The 23,526-nt window shown below is 42.4% G+C and overlaps 2 protein-coding genes across 2 annotated transcripts in view; both read right to left on the bottom strand.

The window, feature by feature from the left end:
- The window catches only part of LOC123755951 (uncharacterized), a 26,945-nt gene extending 14,336 nt beyond the window's left edge, over positions 1–12,609 (bottom strand). Inside the window, exons 1-3 of the mRNA XM_069305489.1 lie at positions 11,315–12,609; positions 4,642–6,539; positions 739–846 (exon numbers count right to left, since the gene is read on the bottom strand). Of these exons, the coding sequence (XP_069161590.1) occupies positions 739–846; positions 4,642–4,721 (188 nt within the window). The 5' untranslated portion in view covers positions 4,722–6,539; positions 11,315–12,609. The remainder of the gene's footprint in view (positions 1–738; positions 847–4,641; positions 6,540–11,314) is intronic.
- On the bottom strand, positions 6,003–23,231 carry LOC138352947 (uncharacterized protein DDB_G0283357-like). The gene is made up of 2 exons (XM_069305604.1): positions 23,163–23,231; positions 6,003–6,539 (listed from the first exon to the last, which is right to left on the bottom strand). The coding sequence occupies exons 1-2, from the start codon at positions 23,229–23,231 to the stop codon at positions 6,003–6,005; spliced, it is 606 nt and encodes a 201-aa protein (XP_069161705.1).
- Between the last annotated feature and the right edge of the window lie 295 nt (positions 23,232–23,526).

Raw genomic sequence — 23,526 nt, 5'->3', positions numbered from 1 at the left:
ACAAATATTGACCTAAATGAAGACTATCATAGGCTCAGGAACAAATCCTTTGGGAACTTTCCATGCTGCTCTATACCAGGCTTCTCGCTCCTGACCATAATTCGGTCTCCAGGCCTGTTGTATCAACCCGTCCTCTTAAAAATAACGTCACTTTTGGCTCGTATGCGCGCTATGGCCAAAAGTGGACGTAATTTGAAATGAAATCGAATCACAAAAGTGACGTACTGTCCCGTCTTCTGTTTGAGTCGTCCGGCTTACTCGGAAAGGTTAGGAGAGGAAACTTTCAATTAACGTTTTTCATAGTTGATACACTCAACTGTATCGGTGCTTCCCCGGTTACTCCCGCCTGCTACTCCAGTTTCTATAGTAGTGTTGTTAAGTAGAGACTGTGCCAAAGACTTACTGGAAGTCTAGAAAAATACAGTCTGTCTTGCCCTGTGTTGTAGTTACCTATATGACCTGTACAGGTCATACATACACGTCATACATAGAGGTAGAAGGGGGGGGGGGGATGAGAGGTAGAAGACAAGGGGTATAGAGATGGGAAGGTGTGTGTGTGGAAGTCTTGACTACTGACAGAAGTCAAGGCAGTCACTTCCAACTAAGATATTAAGGACACACGGCTTGAATATTAGTGAAATAAAACATATATCACCAAAAAGGCTATGAGGCGAGGCCTCCAACAGCTCGTCCTCGCTTCCCCGTAGTCTCTGTTAGGGAAGCACTGATAGGACTGACCTGGCCGCGGGGCGGAGCTGCGCACACAGTTGGCGCAGCACCTGGGGACACGCCGCTCCACACTCCTCCAGCGCCGCCTCCGACGCCTCCAGCTGGTGCGCCTCCGATCTGTCAACACGACGCACTAAATAGACTACCAACCGTTGTTGTTGTTATAGATTCAGCTACTCGGAACAAGTTCCAAGTAGCACGGGCTATGGTGAGCCCGTAACTTACCTGGCACAGGAGCGGGGCAAGTAGCACGGGCTATGGTGAGCCCGTAACTTACCTGGCACAGGAGCGGGGCAAGTAGCACGGGTTATGGTGACCCCGTAGTGGACTTACCTGGCACAGGAGCCGTGCTGTGTGCATGCCAGTGTTCGCTATGCTTATGGCCACAAAATACCTGATAATTATCACATCGGATTTTATGATAATAGAGACGCATCGTGATTATGAGAGTCACCCACGCCCTCATAGAAAATGGAGGCTATGGCTTCATCACCAGCGGTAACTCATGCAAAGTTTATTGCCAGATTATAGTCTGGAACAGAAAGCCTATTATGCTTAATGTGGTCCCCCTAGACAAGCTACTAACCATTCCTAAGATGCAACCCACAACAGTTTAATAACTCTTATGTGTTTGTTTGCTGCTAAGTGAACATGAACAGGTGCAAAGAAACACCTAAACCGTTTCGTCCTCGGGATTCGAACTAAGGGCCAAACGGTTGTGAGCCGACTATGCTAATCACTTCGCTGCGGCTCAGTACAAGACAAGTCTGCAAAGTTATTTAGTTATATTACCTATGGGGGGAATTCAGAGGCTTTTCGTAGGTATTCGACTCACAATCCCAAGACCTACTAAATTCTATTTAGTTGAAAATCATCAAATCAGATTCAACTTTAAATAGACAATGTTAATATTACCAATAAAAAGGAGGGGAAGTTCCTTGGCCTATACATAGACAAGAGACTGAACTTCAGCACCCATATATAACACATAGCCAAAAAAGTCTCAAAAGCTTTTTTGGCTATAACACATAGCCAAAAAAGTCTCAAAAACGGTCGGTATAATTTCTAAAATCAGATATTATGTTCTTCACTCTGCTCTCCTCTCATTATACTACGCATTAATCTATTCGTATCATACATACGGTACCTATTCATGGGGTTCAACCACTGCAAATTACCTCAAGCCTATTATCATTCAGCAAAAATCTGCTATCAGAACTATAACAAACTCTGTCTTCAGGCAACACAGAGTCCCTTAACATGCTAAACATACACTCACTCCACACCTATTTATTTATTTATTTATTTATATACATGAAGGTACATTGGGTTTATGAGAGTAAATATCATTGATGTTTTTACATTCTTGTAAACCAATAACACGCATAGCGTTTCGGGCAGGTCCGTTGATGTAACAAATAATTTTAAGTAGGTAATTTTTAGCAAAATTGAAAAATGTTAACAGGTACATTGTAAGAAAATTTGACGAAGATTAGTAGATACATTATGGTCAAATTTCAGGCTTATTAACAGGTATATTGTATCATAGTTTGAGGATTATTTTTAGGTATAATGTAGTAAAATATGTGTTCAATATAGCAATCATGATATAAGATGTTACCAGTGATTACAATGAAGTTGAATGGCTTAGGCACATATACTGGGGGAGTGGGTAGCACAATTCTCATGTGCTATCTACATTTACAAAACCTTGTTCCTAAATGCATTTCCTTGACATATGTAATAGAACCCATGAGCACCACACCAGAAATAAATATCTCTTGATATCCCCAGAGTCAGACTAAATCTGTGCAAACACTCCATGCATATAAATGAGCCCAGTCTTTGAAACTCACTTCCCTGATGAATTAAACAATTGTCCAACCCATCCCATGTTCAAAAATTAAAACCAAAAAGAACCTAATTTCATCCTTATAGATTCCTACCCTGTGGTTCAAACTCACACTGTATCTTGTACTACCCACTTTCCCAATATTAGTTCATAAGACATATAGCCTTACTAGTGCAATCACCTCTGTCAACTTACATTGTAATTATTTGTTGATATAAAACCTTGCTACAATGTACCTTTTCATCTTACTTGATATGTAAGATTAAGGACCGGCCCGAAACGTTGTGTGTGTTTATGGCTTTGCATGAATGTAAGATTACTAGTTTTATGTGATCTCATCAACCCCATTGTACCTTCTTGCAAGTAAAAATTATTATTATTATTATTATTGTTATTATTATTATTATTATTATTATTATTATTATTATTATTATTATTATTATTATTATTATTATTATTATTATTATTATTATTATTATTATTATTATTATGGTCCCGGCTTCAAGAAGGGCGAGGCATTTGGCCACGTTTTCTTACACCTCATGCTTATGTGCACCTAGTAGTAAATTAGAATCCGGAAGTTAGATACCTGTTGTGGGTTACATCTTGGGGGAAAAAAATAGCCATTGGCTTAACAGGCTTCCTGTCCAAAGCCAACTGGAAACCAACGTCTGATATCGGTCTTCCTAATAGATCGTCGCAATTTTGACTCATACTCTACCTAAAGCGCAAAATTGTCGTACTAGAAAATGACAGAGGCTCGCGAAATTGACATATTAGTGTCCCGTTTTCTGTTTTGGGTCCTCTGGTAGATTAGAATCAAGGCACTTTAGTACGACACACATCTCCCGTCACGCAAGGGTGCAGTCGCACCTCCACAGATCTCCAGTATCAGCTATTGATACTGGTAATGGCTCAAAAGGGACACCACTTACGGGCTATTCATGCCCGTGCCACCTATTGGGTGGCTTAATCTTCATCAATCTTAGTACGACAGTTTCTTGACGTTGGGGAACGTTAGGAGGACGGGCTGGATAGCGTGCTGGGTGAAGCGGTGATTAGCAGAAGCCTATCATCCGCGACTTGTCCAATCAATACCCATTACGTAAAGCGATCTTCGATTATAGGGCCTGGCAGTCATGCAAAGTATCCGGCCTCGCGGTAGACAGGTTCGATACCTTTCATAATGTTTATAACGGAATATAACGGTGTAAATACCGATATTGGTAATTAATAACGAATTTTTAAAATAACTGAAATATTAGTGCTAGTAATTAGCAATAATGAGATTGCTGATAATGCTGTTACGTTGATGAACCTAGTGGGACCTGAACTATGTATTAAGACACTGGTAACTGTTTTATGCCTGGGTATAACGGTGATGGGCACTAATAACGGTGATGGGCGCTAATAACGGTCATGTTCACTAATAACGGTGATGTTCACTAATAATAGAAATGGGCACTAATGACGCTAATGGGTGCTAATAATAGTGCATTACACTAACAACTATTGATGGTTACTAAGAACAATGATGATATCTACTACAAAAATATGAAAGATTGTATTATTAATAAGAAATACCCAAGAAAATAAAAGTCGACGTTCAAAACAGTAAATGTTAATAATTTCATGGAAAACTATACTAAAAATAACAAATATATTATTATTAATTTGTCCAAACTAATATTAATAATTATATTTTAAAAAAGTAAGAATTACAAATAATATTATACAGGCGGAGGCAAGATTCTCAAGAATTTTTATGTATGCAAGAGCATGAATACAAAATTAACTAATGTAAACGTGTACAAATAATAATAATAATAATAATAATAATAATAATAATAATAATAATAATAAAAAAGAAGAGGAAGTAAAAGAAACTGTTTTAAAATTGTTTTAAGTTAAATTTTAAACAATCCTATTGAACATGTCAAACTGAATATATCATGAGATTAGGCTTGGTTGGCTTAGATTAGGTAGCTTTAAATACAACAAAAACTTTGCTGTGAATCGGCTTATTTCAGAAATTAACTGTACCAAGGAAATTAGCCCACCTGCACAGTCTCCTGATGGGGCTGATCCTGATGGAGATGTCCTGTTGGGTTCGGTTCTCTTCCTCTGCTTCTGACATCATCTGCCTCTATTGCCGTCACTAGTGACTTCAGGTACTCAGTGCTGCAAGTGCAGGTCCTCCTCCTCTGCCTCTATTGCTGTCACTGGTGACTTCAGGTACTCAGTGCTGCAAGTGCAGGTCCTCCTCCTCTGCCTCTAATGCTGTCACTGGTGACTTCAGGTACTCAGTGCTGCAAGTGCAGGTCCTCCTCCTCTGCCTCTATTGCTGTCACTGGTGACTTCAGGTACTCAGTGCTGCAAGTGCAGGTCCTCTTCCTCTGCTCCTGACATCATCTGCCTCTATTGCCGTCACTGGTGACTTCAGGTACTCAATGCTGCAAGTGACGTCAAGGGTCTCATAATAGTTGTGCCGATATTCTGAGGCGTTTCGAAGTTTATGGAGTTTGATGTCAAATGTTGCTGGTGATGAATGATGTTCCCTGTCACTGTTGATGAATATCAGATGTTCTGTGTTATTACTGTTGATGATGGCAGATGGTTCGTGTTATTGTTGGTAAAATAAGGTATTTCCTAACGCTGATGATAAATGATGATCAGTCTTAGTTTCTAGTAATTTTATTTGTTCCGTGGTTTAATTATTTGCTCATCAACTTCAGGAGAGTTATTAAGGCCACCACAAACTGCGTCCTGACCAACCAACAAGAATACTTTGGATTTGTACGTAGTCCAGGATTAAAACCAACCTCTCAATGTATATACATCAAGAAGTAGGCTACTTGTCTCGGTGCCTGTCGTAGAGAAAGTCTTAGTTGTCTTAATATTACCGCTGATATTATGTAAGATGTTCCTGATTACATTTTTTGGCAATGTGAGGTATTCAGTGTTTACTCTCTTAATGGTGGTGCAAATTCTCTGCGATGTTGTTGATTAAGGCAGTCAGCTCAAGCCTAATATGTTTCAGCTTTTATATTGAAGATTGTGCGGAAATATTTGTTAAGTGATAATATTATATTTCGTATGAGATGTGCTGATTAATGCTGATAACGTTGTCAAGTTATTAATAACACCTTTAATTGTTTGTCGTCGATGTTGTTGGCAAACGGCAAAGTCTATGTTGATGTTATTTTTGCTTCCATGCAGTACAACCTCTGATGTTATTTTTATGCTGTTGATAGTGTAACTCATTAACGCTTAGAGGTGTGAGTCTCAGGCCGACAAACTGGCGCCTCTCAAATCCTTGTCTGTGACTCATGAACTATATATATTTTAAATAAAACTAAACCAAACACCTTTACGGTGTAACAATAGTGGTGTTGTGACAACTGCTACTGCTGCTGCTGCCCTAGTTGCTGGTATATAAAGTCGCAACTATATGTTTTTTGTCGTCATGAGTACCGTTGTTGTTGTGACAAGTACCGTTGTTGTTGTGACAAGTACCGTTGTCGTTGTGACAAGTACCGTTGTCGTTGTGACAAGTACCGTTGTCGTTGTGACAAGTACCGGTGTCGTTGTGACAAGTACCGTTGTCGTTGTGACAAGTACAGGTGTCGTTGTAACAAGTACCGTTGTTATTGTGACAAGTACCGTTGTCGTTGTAACAAGTACCGGTGTCGTTGTGACAAGTACCGTTGTTGTTGTGACAAGTACCGTTGTCGTTGTAACAAGTACCGTTGTCGTTGTGACAAGTACCGGTGTCGTTGTGACAAGTACCGTTGTCGTTGTGACAAGTACCGGTGTCGTTGTGACAAGTACCGTTGTCGTTGTGATAAGTACCGTTGTCGTTGTGACAAGTACCGTTGTCGTTGTGATAAGTACTGTTGTCGTTGTGGCAACTTTTCTTGTCGTTATCGGTGTCACAAATGCTGTTGCATTTGCTTACCTGTTGTGAAGAATTGAGAGAAAGGTAAAAAGTGTTATTAGAAAAATAAAGTACTTTTTGGGGGCCGTTTAATTACGTGGATAATCATATCAAGCGATGGAGCTTAAGAAAGAGTTGCATAGATAAAATACTTCATATTGTTATATTAAACGTAACTTCTTAAGCTTTAAATTGGCTTAGCAAATTGTCCTTAATTATAGCTGAGTGTAATGATTGCTTAATCTTTTCTCTGGAGCGCATCATGTAAGTTAATAGTTCGCCTGAATATAACAAACTTTAACTGCTTCAGTTAAATTTGCTCACCATAATAAAGCAGATTTTTTTTGGTATTTAATATAGTTAATGTATTTATTTATAAGCATTTCGTTTGCGTAGAAACGCCGTGCGCAGTTTAACTTAATCCAAATTAAAAATAGTTCCAAATCTCACACATGACTATTACACAAATATGTTTTGCCTAATGTGTGGGCGAGTGAAATGTCAATGTGGCTGATGGTTCATTATATGACTGCATTATTATTATTATTATTATTATTATTACTTTCTATCACAGACGTGGCCACACATTTACAATGCTAACCAGCATATATACATTTTCTTCTGTCCTCCATGGACAGGGTGAGAGATTTGTCAAACATACAGTTCAGAGATTTATTGAACAACCACAGAAGGTGATCTGCATTGAATGTGCATAGGACAAGAGGTAAACCTGTCCTCTTACAGGTTTGTAAGTGGACAGGTTTGTCCTCATCTGAATTTGGCCATTTGCTCGTATGGCGGAAAATGGACGTAATTTGAAAATGAAAACAATAATTGAAAATAAATTTTTTTCTTCAAAACAGCAAGTTAAGGGTTCTTTGGTAGGTTAGGAAGGAATGGAACAGTGCAGCAGTAGTAGGACAACAGCAGTGCAGGTGTAGGACAACAACAGTGCAGGTGTAGGACAACAACAGTGCAGGTGTAGGACAACAACAGTGCAGGTGTAGGACAACAACAGTGCAGGTGTAGGACAACAACAGTGCAGGTGTAGGACAACAACAGTGCAGGTGTAGGACAACAACAGTGCAGGTGTAGGACAACAACAGTGCAGGTGTAGGACAACAACAGTGCAGGTGTAGGACAACAACAGTGCAGCAGTAGAACAACAACAGTGCAGCAGCAGTAGGACAACAACACTGCAGCAGTAGGACAACAACACTGCAGCAGCAGGACAACAACAGTGCAGCAGTAGGACAACAACAGTGCAGCAGTAGGACAACAACAGAGCAGCAGTAGGACAACAACAGTGCAGCAGTAGGACAACAACAGTGCAGCAGTAGGACAACAACAGTGCAGCAGTAGGACAACAACAGTGCAGCAGTAGGACAATAACAGTGCAGCAGCAGGACAACAACAGTGCAGGTGTAGGACAACAACAGTGCAACAGTAGGACACCAACAGTGCAGCAGTAGGACAACAACAGTGCAGCAGTAGGACAATAACAGTGCAGCAGTAGGACAACAACAGTGCAGCAGCAGTAGGACAACAGCAGTGCAGCAGCAGGACAACAACAGTGCAGCAGTAGGACAACAACAGTGCAGCAGCAGGACAACAACAGTGCAGCAGTAGGACAACAAGAGTGCAGCAGCAGGACAACAACAGTGCAGCAGCAGGTCAACAACAGTGCAGCAGTAGGACAACAAGAGTGCAGCAGTAGGACAACAACAGTGCAGCAGCAGGACAACAACAGTGCAACAGTAGGACAACAACAGTGCAGCAGCAGGACAACAGTGCAACAGTAGGACAACAACAGTGCAGCAGCAGGACAACAACAGTGCAGCAGTAGGACAACAACAGTGCAACAGTAGGACAACAACAGTGCAGCAGTAGGACAACAACAGTGCAGCAGTAGGACAACAACAGTCCAGCAGCAGGACAACAACAGTGCAGCAGCAGGACAACAACAGTGCAGCAGTAGGACAACAGCAGTGCAACAGTAAGACAACAGCAGTGCAGCAGCAGGACAACAACAGTGCAGCAGTAGGACAACAACAGTGTAGGTGTAGGACAACAGCAGTGCAGGTGTAGGACAACAACAGTGCAGGTGTAGGACAACAACAGTGCAGCAGTAGGACAACAACAGTGCAGCAGCAGGACAACAGCAGCAGCAGCAGTAGGACAACAACAGAGCAGCAGTAGGGCAAGAGCAGTGCAGCAGCAGGACAACAACAGTGTAGGTGTAGGACAACAACAGTGTAGGTGTAGGACAACAACAGTGCAGGTGTAGGACAACAACAGTGTAGGTGTAGGACATCAACAGTGCAGGTGTAGGACAACAACAGTGCAGCAGCAGGACAACAACAGTGCAGCAGTAGGACAACAACAGTGCAGCAGTAGGACAACAACAGTGTAGGTGTAGGACAACAACAGTGCAGGTGTAGGACAACAACAGTGCAGGTGTAGGACAACAACAGTGCAGGTGTAGGACAACAACAGTGCAGGTGTAGGACAACAACAGTGCAGGTGTAGGACAACAACAGTGCAGCAGGACCACAACAGTGCAGCAGCAGGACAACAGCAGCAGCAGTAGGACAACAACAGAGCAGCAGTAGGACAAGAGCAGTGCAGCAGCAGTAGGACAACAACAGAGCAGCAGTAGGACAAGAGCAGTGCAGCAGCAGGACAACAACAGAACAGCAGTAGGACAAGAGCAGTGCAGCAGTACCCAACAATAACAACAGAGAATAACATAAACATGATCCCAATAACAGCAAGCATTCAAAACTATCAACAGTGACTCCCACTGAAGAGAAGACATTACTTAACCATAACATCTCGCCTATAAGGCCTTAGTAGACTCCCACAGTTACACGAGGCTATTGTATAGGTCCGAGAATGGGAGTGGTGGGTCCCTACTACCACACAGTAGTAGCAGGGACCCAGTAACTATCTGTCGCGACGGACCTGCACTAATTAGAACTAATTACCATGACCTCTGCAGAAGTATAGCTGCAGCTTCTTTTAATTGGTGTAATTACAGTTGGTAGAGACACATTTTGTGTCCGTCTAAATGAGCCATTTGTCAGTCGACGATACGACATGAATTGTTTAGGATCACAACACTGTCGAGAGCACAAATTAATATATATATATATATATATATATATATATATATATATATATATATATATATATATATATATATATATATATGAAATTAACCTATCCAAAGTACTAACGTCTATTATGTTACAGTAATTTGTTCCATAAACCAATCACCCTATTTCCAAACTAGTATTTACTTAAGCAAGTAGGATACTGGAATTAGGAAACTCGCAGTAATAGGATATCGAAACTAGGCAAATTATGATTTTGGAACATGGCTAATAGGGTACTGGAATAATGCAAATAGGATACAAAATAAGGCAAATTGGATAATTGGATGTATTTCTAGGAATAAAGCAAATGGGATACTAGCATTTATATCTAGGCTACTGGGATACATGGCAAGAAGCGTTAGCAACAAAAAATAATGTTGCTCTTTAGCTGCATCTTGCTCTTGTTGGCACCATTCTGCAGTTGAACGTTGGTTGTCATACTATGAAATGAACATTGATTCCCTTGAACCTGTCCAACGATGATGGCAAAGTCCAGAAACTAGAAACCTTCTATATTGAAGAGGGATTAAGAAAGCTTCATTTACGAATCATGGTGACATCATTCATGTTTGCAAATGGATGAATTGCATAATAAAGGAGATATTGATAATGTGTTTGATTTAGAAATACGTTCATTCTAATCTATAATCTGCAATGCTAATACCCAGAGAGAATCGGAAAGCGTAAGCCCTGTGTCTTCCGAACACAATTGTATAGTTTTATAGAAGACAGGAGAAAAAAAAATTCGAGCATACACACAAATACGTATAGGTACGATCTGCCTGCGTCACATCATATCGAAAAGATGGCTCTCTTTAGAGGAAGAAAATTTGGCCGTCAGTTGTAACTTGAACGACATATAGTAGGTGTTCAAAATTGAATGGCATACAGAGACTTGCTAGGCACTGCTGGCAGGTGAGAAGGTGCTTGACAGAGAGGCTGCTGCTGCAGATAGATGGCAGGACCCTGGAGAGCAATGTAGGACAAGAGTTACACCCCCGCTCCTGTGCCAGGTAAGTCCACAACGGGCTCACCATAGCCCGTGCTTCTTGGAACTTTTAGTTCAGAGTAGCTGAATCTAAAACAACAACAGATGTAGGGCAGGTGGTGCGTAACTACAGAGCAGTTGAGATGTCCGAGAACGTTCTCTCTCTTTTGGTTGGTGCGGTAGGAGGTCGTTCAGTCGGCGATGGTACAAGAAGCAAGCAAGGTCAAGTCGGTCCACTAACCTTGCCACACAAACTGGAAAGTCTTCCCCCAAAACAGTCCCAGTTGCTGGGGTGCAACTGTATATCCCGGAGCTCCAAAAGCAAGATAACGAGGGCATCAACCTGGTCGTTAATGTTGCAATGACCCAGATCAAGGTGATAATGTTAAGTGTTGAATTTAGCTAATTAATGATAGTGTCTAGTATATCATGCGAAATTATTACATGTTAAATAGCATGCAGACTCCACAGAGTCTGAATAAATAAATAAATATATATATATAAATGCTGCATGGGAATATTAATAGAACATAATCTATGGCTTGATTTATAACAAACAACTCGGCAGCGAAGACCGATGTATTGTATGACCACAACCAAAACCCGAGAGGAAGATGCATTAGGCTACACACGAGCGCCCGCACAGTTACCGGTCTGGGAACCCTCCGTAGCTGACGTGGCGGGAGTTGAACCGCCTGTAGACCTCCTCCTCCGGAGCGAATTCCTTCTGGACTGAGAGCCACTAAGCGCAGACCTGAACCTTGAAGGCCTCCCAGGGCGCTGTTCCTTTCCGTCACCAGCTTATCGACCTCTGTGGTGTTGAGACCTGGATAAGTGGAGAGAAAGGGAAGCCAGAATCTCCTGTGTGTCGTGGTGCAGCGTGACGCTGCTGGTGCGGCGGAGATGTGTGCAGGGGGACGACATTAATGGCGGCTGTGGGTCACCCGCAATAACAGCGACGGTGAAACTGCGCATGTTGCAGCAGTGTTGCAGCCTGGTGGCCCGGAGACCATACTGGGTGTCAACATGTTGTGGGGAACACGCTGGGAGGGGACACACGTGCTTACACTTAGTGTCTCCACTTTAATACAACGTAAAGCCTCAAGACACACATGCAAACAAGCGTTCTGCAACACATTTAACCGGTGGCTTGGCTCGCTAGAGCAAACACCTGTGAGCCATTGTCTAATTTAGGTCCAATTAAAGCCATAAATCACAGGTGTTAATGAGACAGGTTGGATATAGGACAACGGAGGTATATATTTATGGGATAAAGATATGAAAGATTTACATATCTTACACATAAATGTTCTTAGGGTGGTAGAAGCACGTAAGCTAAAAGGATCATAGACGTACGTGATGAGTGGTTGAGGGACACCTGTCGTGGTTGACGAATGTGGAGAGTTGTGATGAGTTGTGTGTCGTGGTGAGTTGTGTGTGGTTGAGTTGTGTGTCGTGTTGAGGTATGGTATGGCGTGCAGTTTAAGACAACAGAGTGCGGACCAAACCTTAATCGTGAGGTGGAGGAGCCTAGTGGTAGTCAGGTTGCACCAACCACAAGACACTGAAGGCCACTGCATTAGGTGTCGGTGGACATCTGTGAATGTACCAGTCTTCATGTATCACTCGACAGATCTGTGGCCCAAGAGCTAGCTGCACATGTAAGCATACAATCCTCCTGCACTGAAAAAACGCACCAAAAAATGCACACTTACCCGGGAATTTAAGGCGTTTTAGTTTGATGTTGGACTTTTTTTTTTTTGAGATATATACAAGAGTTGTTACATTCTTGTAGAGCCACTAGTACGCGTAGCGTTTCGGGCAGGTTCCTGGAATACAATCCCCGCCGCGAAGAATCGTTGTTACAACCAAGTACACATTTTACTGTTGTGTTAAACAGAGGCTACAGTTAAAGATTTTGAATTGTTATTATTGTTGTAATTGGAGCCAAGTCGGCCGAGCGGACAGCACGCTGGACTTGTGATCCTGTGGTCCTGGGTTCGATCCCAGGCGCCGGCGAGAAACGATGGGCAGAGTTTCTTTCACCCTATGCCCCTGTTACCTAGCAGTAAATAGGTACCTGGGTAGTTAGTCAGCTGTCACGGGCTGCTTCCTGGGGGTGGAGGCCTGGTCGAGGACTGGGCCTGCGGGGACACTAAAGCCCCGAAATCAACTCAAGATAACCTCAAGATAAGAAGTCATTTAGGAAATGCTTGGTATAGTTTTACCATAACCCATTGTTGATAGGCCATTAACACGACCCCAAACCTAATTAATGTCTAAATTGCAGCTGATGCCGAATTTAGACCTCAGTTGTTGACAAATCTTTTGTGTAGATTGGATAGGATTTAGATTTTGGAAAGACCAGGGTAAATATTGGTTTGGAAATATGGTTGTAGATTTGTGGAACAAATTACCAGGTAACACATAGTAAACGTAGGATCGCAGGGTTGTTTCAAGCGCAGGTTAGACATGATTATGAATGAGTTTGGGTGGATATAACTAGAAGCTGCCTTGTACGGACCAATATGCCTTCTGCAGTTTCTTTTATAAACTATTACGTTCATATTTGGACAATAAAGTTTTCCTGTGAATACTTCCCTCCTGTTTAGCCATGCATGCTTCGGTTTTAGATCTAGTAAATGCAAAATAATTTTGTAATTGAAATATTTGTCACTGGCGAGAAAGATATAAAAAGTTATTAATCGAAGATTAAGAGCGCCACGGGAGGCGTCGTGTGCAGCTGTACGCCTCTGGGCTCCTTTATGTGCCCGCCCCACGCGACACAATAACTCTGGCAATCAGCAGAAAGCCAGTTTGGACGGGCTGAATAAGACAAATAATTACCATGAGGCAGCAGCAGGGGGACAACGTGGGCTAGTATACGGCGCTTTCTCTAGTAATGTAACGCGCCACGCACGCGTCCCTGCCCCCTACCCCTTGCCCTCACAGATATACACATGCGCTTCCCCATCTGGCAGGATGCACTGCCGTTTCGTGCATGGGTTATACCCTGTTCATTTATCTTGTTTGTCTATCGATAGAGCCATACACACACCATTTGGTCTCCATTTGGTTCGGGAGACATTTCCCGTCACGCAGGGTGCACTCGCACCTCCACAGATCTCCAGTATCATCTATTGATACTGGTAATGGCTCAAAAGGGCCACCACTTACGGGCTATTCATGCCCGTGCCACCTCTTGGGTGGCTTAATCTTTATCTATCTATCTATAGAGCTGTAGCTCCGCTGAAGAGCTGCCGTTGAGTTACAAGTCCGACAACCTATTAAACTCGTTCGTAGTAGCCTCGTTAATACCCAAAGCTCAGGATCAACAAATTTGAAAAAAGTTATGCATGTTGTGCCCGTTTTTGTTTTGTTTTGGAGGCGTTTCTGTCACGTAATGTAAACAAACTTAGTACCAGGACATGGTACTTTCACACACCACGTAACATTACCATACATTAGGCGTGTGACCATACAATAAGCTTGTTTACATTTCTGCATGTCATGCATGTTGATATTTTTGCAAACTATGCACGCAAACTGCCATTATTATCCATCATTCCTACATGTATCTTCAATCGTAAATCATACAGCTCCACTGTGCGTCAAGATATAGAAAGAATAGAAGATTTATAATACGTCAGGAATAGAAGCTTCATATTCCTGCAGCTGCTGCAACACACACAAGCTTCACTCTCGTTCGTCTGGCTAGCAAGATTACTATTTTCTCCGCTCCAAACGCCAGCCATCATTCAAGGTAGCTATTCTTATACCCGTGATGCACAGGGTCAATCTCGTACTTTGACCGGTTGGTTACTGGACATAGTCAGTCACTTGGACACACACATTAGGATGAAGGTTGCCTCCAGGCACGCTACCTGAACACCACAATGGCATCGCCTGAAATTGTCGATAAATGTTTTAATAAGGATCTGCGAGGCACCATTAGCGGAATGTGTGTTGATAAAGAAGATGTAGTGAAAGTGAGTTGTGCTTATGATCGAGGCAGTGAAAGTGAAGTGAGTTGTGCTCATGAATGAGGCAGTGAAAGTGCGTTGCGCATATGACTGAGGCAGTGAAAGTGAGCTGCGCTTATGATTGAGGCTCCAAGCAACAGCCTGGTGGACCAAACTCTCACAAGTCAAGCCTGGCCTCGGGCCGGGCTTGGGGAGTAGAAGAACTCCCAGAACCCCATCAACCAGGTATATGTGGGCCTGCGGGCCGCTCCAAGCAACAGCCTAGTGGACCAAACTCTCACAAGTCGAGCCTGGCCTCGGGCCGGGCTTGGGGAGTAGAAGAACTCCCAGAACCCCATCAACCAGGTAGCAACCAGGCAGTGAAAATGAGCTGCACTTAAGATCCAGGCAGAGCACGCTGGAGATGCAGTGAAAGCGAGTTAAGAGGTGTGACTATTGGTGTATATTATGAGTATATTCACTGTATTTGTAATGGCAATTTGTATTTACTCATGGAATATCTCTGGACCAAGGGATAGTTCACCTAGACTGGAAATAAGCGAACCTTATCCCTATTTTTCTAAAAAGGCAGAAAGAGCTCAGCAGAAAAATGCCGAACTATTAGTTTGACCTCATCTATCTGCAAGCTTATGCTGCTAAGGGAGGGGGGAATTATTCACTGTTTCACCGTGAAAAATCTACTATTTCACCGTGAACAATCTAATCAAATTAACGCGATATGTATTTTTGTTTAATACCGCTTATAAACCTGCTCATATGTTTGGAACTTCGCTAAAGCTCTTGATAAGGTATTACATGAAAGACAGGCAATGAAATTACAAGCACATGGTATAAATGGTAGAATACTGGAATAGATAGGATAATAATGGTTAAAAGAAAGAAAGCAAAGGATCGTCCTAAACGGAAATGAATCTGACTGGAGAAATGTGGTGATTGGGGTGCCGCAAGGTTCCGTTTTGGAGCCCACACTTCTTTGTCATATACATCAGTGGCATGGATGAGAATATTGCAAACCACATCATCAAATTTACAGATGACACTACAATTTATGGTCAAGTAAAATCAGGTGACAATAATATTGAGGCATTATAAAGAGATCTGCATGAACTCCACAGATGGTTAGAAGACTGACAAATGCTTTTGTAATATCGAAAAATACAAGATCTTGCATGTGGGGCATAATAATGAACGACACATGTTGATTTGGTGGCATAACAATGCTTTGATAGCATCACCAAATGCTACCAATGATTTGGTAGCATAACAATGCTAACAAATCAACATTATCTTGCAGCAGGTTGATGAAGAAAAGGAACTTTGAGTAAGAATCTACAATCACTGAAAGTTGCACAAGTGGGAGCTGCAGTAAAAAAAAAAAAAAAAATACTAGGAATAAACAAGACATTTTTTTTACCTCAAGGACAAGAAGGTAGTTGTACAACTGTATAAATCAGGTGCGCTCACAAGTGGATTATTGTATCCAAAATCATTCCTGAACTAAGTCGACTCTCATATCAGGAACAGTTGAGGGCCACAGGGCTAACAACACTGCAAACTAGACATGACAGGGCTGACGTCAATGAAACTTAAAATACTGAACACTTTGGAGGATATTGATTCAGACATTGTCTTCAAAAGGTCAGATGTAACATGAACAAGGAGCAACGGGTTCAAGCACAACAAGCCACAATGCAGGACAGAAAACAGATGTATTTTTCACCCATAGTTATAAACCCATGAAACCGCCTACCCACCAGAGGCATAAATACCAAAACGCTGCTGAATTGAAAAATCCAGCTGTATTTAATCATCAAGACAAATAAGGGAATACTTCGACAAGCCGCCAGCTTTCTGTCCTCATCGAGGCCAGTAGAAAGATAGTGACCCTCAGGAACGTTCAGATATTTGAACAAAAGAACATTGGTCGTGATAAGTTAGAGGAGGTATAGTTTCATGCGTATATGGTTATGCTAAAGTATACTCATTATATACATAAGGTACTCCTTACATATATATGGAGTACCCGGCTGCACCCGGGTCTCTTCCTCCCCTAATTCAATCCTTTGCCCTTCATCCCACTTCTTCAGCATATCTCCCTTTGACCCCGCTCGTCGCCATCCTTTTGAACCCCCCCGCCCCCCTCTCCCCCTTCTCAGAAAATGTATTAAGGATTAAATCAGTACGACCCGTGAGGAAGATTCGAACCTATGTTCTGAGTACTCGCAAGCGATGTGATTTCTTTATGCAAAACTTATTATTAAGAAGCAGTGAAACGAATATACAAGTCTCTCAGAATATTTATTATAATCACTAAGGACTCTAGGGGAATCACACCAAATATTTCACATCTAACTCCATGAAAATCGCATAGGGTCTCTCTAATTGCTAATATTTCTTAAAAACATATAACTTAGCCCGAGCCTGACCAGCCTATATCCGTCCCGTACCCCAGACCATTTTCCCTGCAAAGTTGGGTGAGACTAGCCCCTAGCGTCAGGGACTGCGTTACATCATCGTGTTAGAAACACTAAGCGAACACTTATAATCTATTAGTTGAACTTCCCCCTGCAGTAAAGTGGTCATAAAAGTATAAAATGGACAGATAAAACCTCTCATTATCCTCAGAAAGAACATCTTACAACTTTTAAAATAAAAACCAACGTAAACTGTTTTGGTAAAGTTTTTGTGTAAACGTGTAGCAGGGCAGAGGAGGTGGCGTGACGCAGTCTCTGGCACAGATTAAAATGCGGTGCAGCAGTAATTGGTAAGCCGTGAGGAACCTGGCCGGCTGCCGCGGGCCCTTACTGGACTAATGCTTTCCTTACACTTTGTAATATGACTCTTACTTCATTTTCAACCTCCTCCTTTGTTTAATGAATTATATATATATTTTATATATGCTGCTGGACTGTGACACTTTACTACAGGGGGTTGCTGTAACATGAAAACTATCCTAGAATATGTAGACCCGTCATGATATTTCTAGTATGAACATTAGTGTTAAAAATGGTGTTTAAAATTTCTAGTTCAAACAACGCCTCTTGTAAAGTATATATATATATATATATATATATATATATATATATATATATATATATATATATATATATATATATATATATAATATATATAATATATATAATATATATAATATATATAATATATATATAATATATATATATATATATATATATATATATATATATATATATATATATATATATATATATATATATATATATATATATATATATATATATATATATAATTAACATCACCTGATATAAAACACTCACGCATTATGTAGAGTTAGAGAACAGTGGTGTAGCAGCGACCACCACACCACCACTGCTGAATGATACAGAAAGACCTTAACCAACTCCAAGGGTGGAGAAGCAAATGGTTACTGGAGTTCAGTCCTAATAAGTGTAAGGTAATGAGGATGGACAAGGGAGAATGAATGAAAACCATCAAGTGTCTACACCTTTAATGCAAGACAATTGCAGGAATCTGAGAGAGATTTGAGAATGGTTATAATCCATCTCTAACACCAGAGGTACACACAGACCGGGTGACATCAGCAGCATATGGAACGCTGGCGAATATTAGAACATCGTGGAGAAACCTAAATCGGGACGCGTTCAAAGCAATCTACACAGCTTTTGTTAGATCAGTACTGGAATATGAAGCACCTGCTTGGAATCTATGCCTTGTGAAACTACACTAATATTGAAAAAGTGCAGAGCTTTGCTACTAGATTAGTGCCGGAGCTTAGAGGATAGGCTAAAGGATAAATATGTTATGAGGATAGGCTGAAGGAATCGGATCTCGCAACCTTGGAGGATAGAGGAAATAGAGCAGATATGATAACAACATACAAGATACTGAGGGAAATAGACAAGGTGGACAATGGTAGCCTCTTTAAGTTGAGAGACAGCAGGACCAGAAAACTCAACTGGGAGCTGGAATCGTAAATAAGTCGAAGAAATGTAAGGACCAACTTGTACCCTGTACGGGTGGTCAACAAGTGGAATTAATGCACTAAGGGGAGAGGTTGTAGAAGCCACCTTCACTCACAACTTTAAGGAAATGTTCGACAAAGATACAGTGTTAGAAGCTTTAACGCAACGGGTACAAGGTTGGCAGACAGGACCTAAAGAGATAGACCTCTCTTCCCCACAGTCACTGATAGGTAAGTACACTGTTACAGCGATCACCACACCACCACCACACTGTAACAACGGTCACCACACTGTACCAACGGTCACCACACTGTAACAACGGTCACCACGCTGTACCAACGGTCACTACATTGTACCAACGGTCACCACACTGTACCAATGGTCACCACACTGTACCAACGGTCACCACACTGTACCAACGGTCACCACACTGTAACAACGGTCAGCACACTGTACCAACGGTCAGCACACTGTACCAACGGTCACCACATTGTACCAACGGTCAGCACACTGTAACAACGGTCACCACACTGTACCAACGGTCACCACACTGTACAACGGTCACCACACTGTACAACGGTCACCACACTGTACAACGGTCACCACACTGTACCAACGGTCACCACACTGTACCAACGGTCACCACACTAACAACTGTCATCACACTGTACCAACGGTCACCACACTGTACCAACGGTCACCACACTGTACAACGGTCACCACATTGTACAACGGTCACCACACTGTACAACGGTCACCACACTGTACCAACGGTCACCACACTAACAACTGTCACCACACTGTACCAACGGTCACCACACTGTACCAACGGTCACCACACTGTACCAACGGTCACCACACTGTACCAACGGTCAGCACACTGTAACAACGGTCACCACACTGTAACAACGGTCAGCCCACTGTAACAACGGTCACCACACTGTAACAACGGTCACCACACTGTACCAACGGTCACCACACTGTACAACGGTCACCACACTGTACAACGGTCACCACACTGTACAACGGTCACCACACTGTACCAACGGTCACCACACTGTACCAACGGTCACCACACTAACAACTGTCACCACACTGTACCAACGGTCACCACACTGTACCAACGGTCACCACACTGTACCAACGGTCAGCACACTGTATCAACGGTCAGCACACTGTACCAACGGTCAGCACACTGTAACAACGGTCACCACACTGTAACAACGGTCACCACACTGTACCAACGGTCACCACGCTGTACCAACGGTCACCACACTGTACCAACGGTCAGCACACTAACAACGGTCACCACACTGTAACAACGGTCACCACACTGTACCAACGGTCACCACGCTGTACAACGGTCACCACACTGTACAACGGTCACCACACTGTACCAACGGTCAGCACACTGTAACAACGGTCACCACACTGTAACAACGGTCAGCACACTGTACCAACGGTCAGCACACTGTAACAACGGTCACCACACTGTAACAACGGTCACCACACTGTACCAACGGTCACCACACTGTACCAACGGTCACCACACTGTAACAACGGTCACCACACTGTACCAACGGTCACCACACTGTACCAACGGTCACCACACTGTACCAACGGTCACCACACTGTACAACGGTCACCACACTGTACAACGGTCACCACACTGTACCAACGGTCACCACACTGTACCAACGGTCACCACACTGTAACAACAGTCACCACACTGTTCCAACGGTCACCACACCACCACACTGTACCAACGGTCACCACACTGTACCAACGGTCACCACACCACCACCACACTGTACCAACGGTCACCACACTGTACCAACGGTCACCACACCACCACCACACTGTACCAACGGTCACCACACTGTACCAACGGTCACCACACCACCACCACACTGTACCAACGGTCACCACACTGTACCAACGGTCACCACACTGTACCAACGGTCACCACACTGTACAACGGTCACCACACTACCAACGGTCACCACACTGTACCAACGGTCACCACACCACCACCACACTGTACCAACGGTCACCACACTGTACCAACGGTCACCACACTGTACCAACGGTCACCACACCACCACCACACAGCAACATGTGCTGCTGCCCGACGCCTACCCAACAGAAAACGTCCCTCCCCCCCCCCCCCACCACCACAACCAAATCATAAATCTACGCTCAGCTTGAACGATATTTTTCACATTGTCTCGGGTGTTTGTTTATCGTAGCCTCGTGTATAAAACATGTACTCACCTATTTGTGCTTGCGGGGGGTGAGCTCTAGCTCTTTGCTCAGGTTGGGTGACTTTGGTCAATTAACGCTATTTTCTCACCCTGTACACATCTATTTGTTGTATTTAAACAGCGTTTCGGGCAGGGCCTTAATGCTAATTTTTTCCTGGAATACGAACCGCTAAGTTGTTTATCAAACAGGTGACTATTCAAGGTCAAGTACGTTAATTGAGACAATATGATACATTTGAAATGGATAAATTACTGCTGGGTGAACAGAGGCATACAGTTAAGGATTGGAGCCTAGTTAATCCTTCCCGGCCAGGATACGAACCTAGGCCAAATTGTTAGCGAAGTGCGGGGCGAGCATTTTACCCCTGCGCCGCGGGGACTAATGTATAATTCCAATGATTTAATTGTATCATTGGTATCATTTGAGATCTAAAACAGCAAATCTATTAATGCCCTTAAAACAAGGTAATATTTTCTACCCTACAAATATTTTCTGAAAGGCCCTTACTGGAAACAAAAGAGAATCATTTAAACAGGTGATACATAACAGCAAGATAATAGGCTCTAGAATAGTCACACAATTAACACATCTTTTAAAGCCTTCGTGACCAGATATATGACCTGAGAATGATCAAGGCAGTGCCGTAATGCCATGACTTTGGACTGTAGCTCATCCCTCCAAATACTCCTAAAATTAATTCCATTAGCAATAATTAAGGTGAGGAAGGCGAGGCTATTCGGAAATAGGCGAATAAGGAGGCGCCGACATTCGAAAATTGAAAACAAAATTCTGTGTGTGTGTGTGTGTGTGTGTGTGTGTGTGTGTGTGTGTGTGTGTGTGTGTTCTTTCTGTTTATTCTATATGCTGACTACTTGTACAAATTAAGATTATTTCATTACTCTTTTTTTACCATATATTTCCAGCTTCCACCAATGCCATCTTGTTTTCAGTTTCAAGAGGCTATTCATATTCCACTAATTATCTTGTATGTAGTGATCATATTCTTACTGCTCTAAGATTGTGTAATTGAGTTCTCTCATGTGCTCATAGCTTAGTTATCTTAATTCAGGAATTTTTGTCTTGAAATCCTCTTCACTCTTTCAAGTTTAGTTTTTGTGCTTCGCACGGTGTAGAGTCCATGTGTATTCGGGTATTAGGCATACACAGGTTGTGTACATTATCCCCGAATCCTTGGATTAGGTTTTTAAATGTTCTTTTGTTTTACCAGCTTCCCCATGTACTGTAGGAGTGTAGAAATAGCCTAAGCTACTTTATCCCTTTGAGATGTATTTTTTTCTTGTCTCAATAAACATACTTGAACTTTAACCCATGTACTGCCGAAGTTATTGTGTTCATAAGGGCTGCCAAATGACGTACCTAGTGAAACGGCAAGCTAGACACACTCGCTGTTTTATATATATATATATATATATATATATATATATATATATATATATATATATATATATATATATATATATATATATATATATATATATATATATATATATATATATATATATGTCGTACCTAGTAGCCAGAACGCACTTCTCAGCCTACTATGCAAGGCCCGATTTGCTTAATAAGCCAAGTTTTCATGAATTAATGTTTTTTCGACTACCTAACCTACCTAACCTAACCTAACCTACCTTTTTCGGCTACCTAACCGAAGCTAACCTATAAAGATAGGTTAGGTTAGGTTAGGTAGGGTTGGTTAGGTTTTGTCATATATCTACGTTAATTTTAACTCCAATAAAAAAATTGACCTCATACATAATGAAATGGGTAGCTTTATCATTTCATAAGAAAAAAATTAGAGAAAATATATTAATTCAGAAAAACTTGGCTTAATAGGCAAATCTGGCCTTGCATAGTAGGCAGAGAAGTGCGTTCTGGCTACTAGGTACGACATATATATATATATATATATATATATATATATATATATATATATATATATATATATATATATATATATATATATATATATATATATATATATATATAAATCCACAAGGGCCGTGACGAGGGTTCGAACCCTCATCATGGCCCTTGTGGATTTGTTCATTTTTGTAGCCCTGCTATAGAAGTTACCTTTGTAACCTTCCTGGTAATGTTCCCTCTTTGTCCATAATATTGAAGGAGTAAAGACAGCAGACCCCACGAGGAGTTAAGGAGCAAGGGCAGCAGACCCCACGAGGAGTGAAGGAGTAAAGACAGCAGACCCCGCGAGGAGTGAAGGAGTTAGGGTGGGATAAAGGAGGGTGCTGTAGTGCAGATGGCCTTACCGTGACCGTAATCCCATTAGCAGTGGTGGTGCGGGGAGCCAGGATGTCATAGGCGTTGGTCGCCTTCATGACGGGGTGCGCGCGTGTGACCTGAGCCCGATATGAACCAGCCCCACGCTAACGGTCATTAGTCAAGAACGTTCTGCCTGCCTGCCTGCCCGTCCGCCCACCTGCCTGCCTGCCTGCCCGTCCGTCCGCCTGCCAGCCATACTTCCTGCCTGCCTGCCTGCCTGTCTGCCTGCTGGCCTGCCTGTCTGCCTGCTGGCTGCCTGTCTGCCTGCCTGCCTGCCCGTCCGTCCACCTGCCTGCCTGCCTGCCTGCCTGCCCGTCCGTCCGCCTGCCAGCCATACTTCCTGCCTGCCAG

Source organism: Procambarus clarkii, chromosome 55 (assembly GCF_040958095.1).
Source record: "Procambarus clarkii isolate CNS0578487 chromosome 55, FALCON_Pclarkii_2.0, whole genome shotgun sequence".
Classification (NCBI taxonomy): domain Eukaryota; kingdom Metazoa; phylum Arthropoda; class Malacostraca; order Decapoda; family Cambaridae; genus Procambarus; species Procambarus clarkii.
The sequence above is the reverse complement of the archived record's forward strand: the minus strand, read 5'-3'. Positions and strand labels throughout refer to the sequence as shown.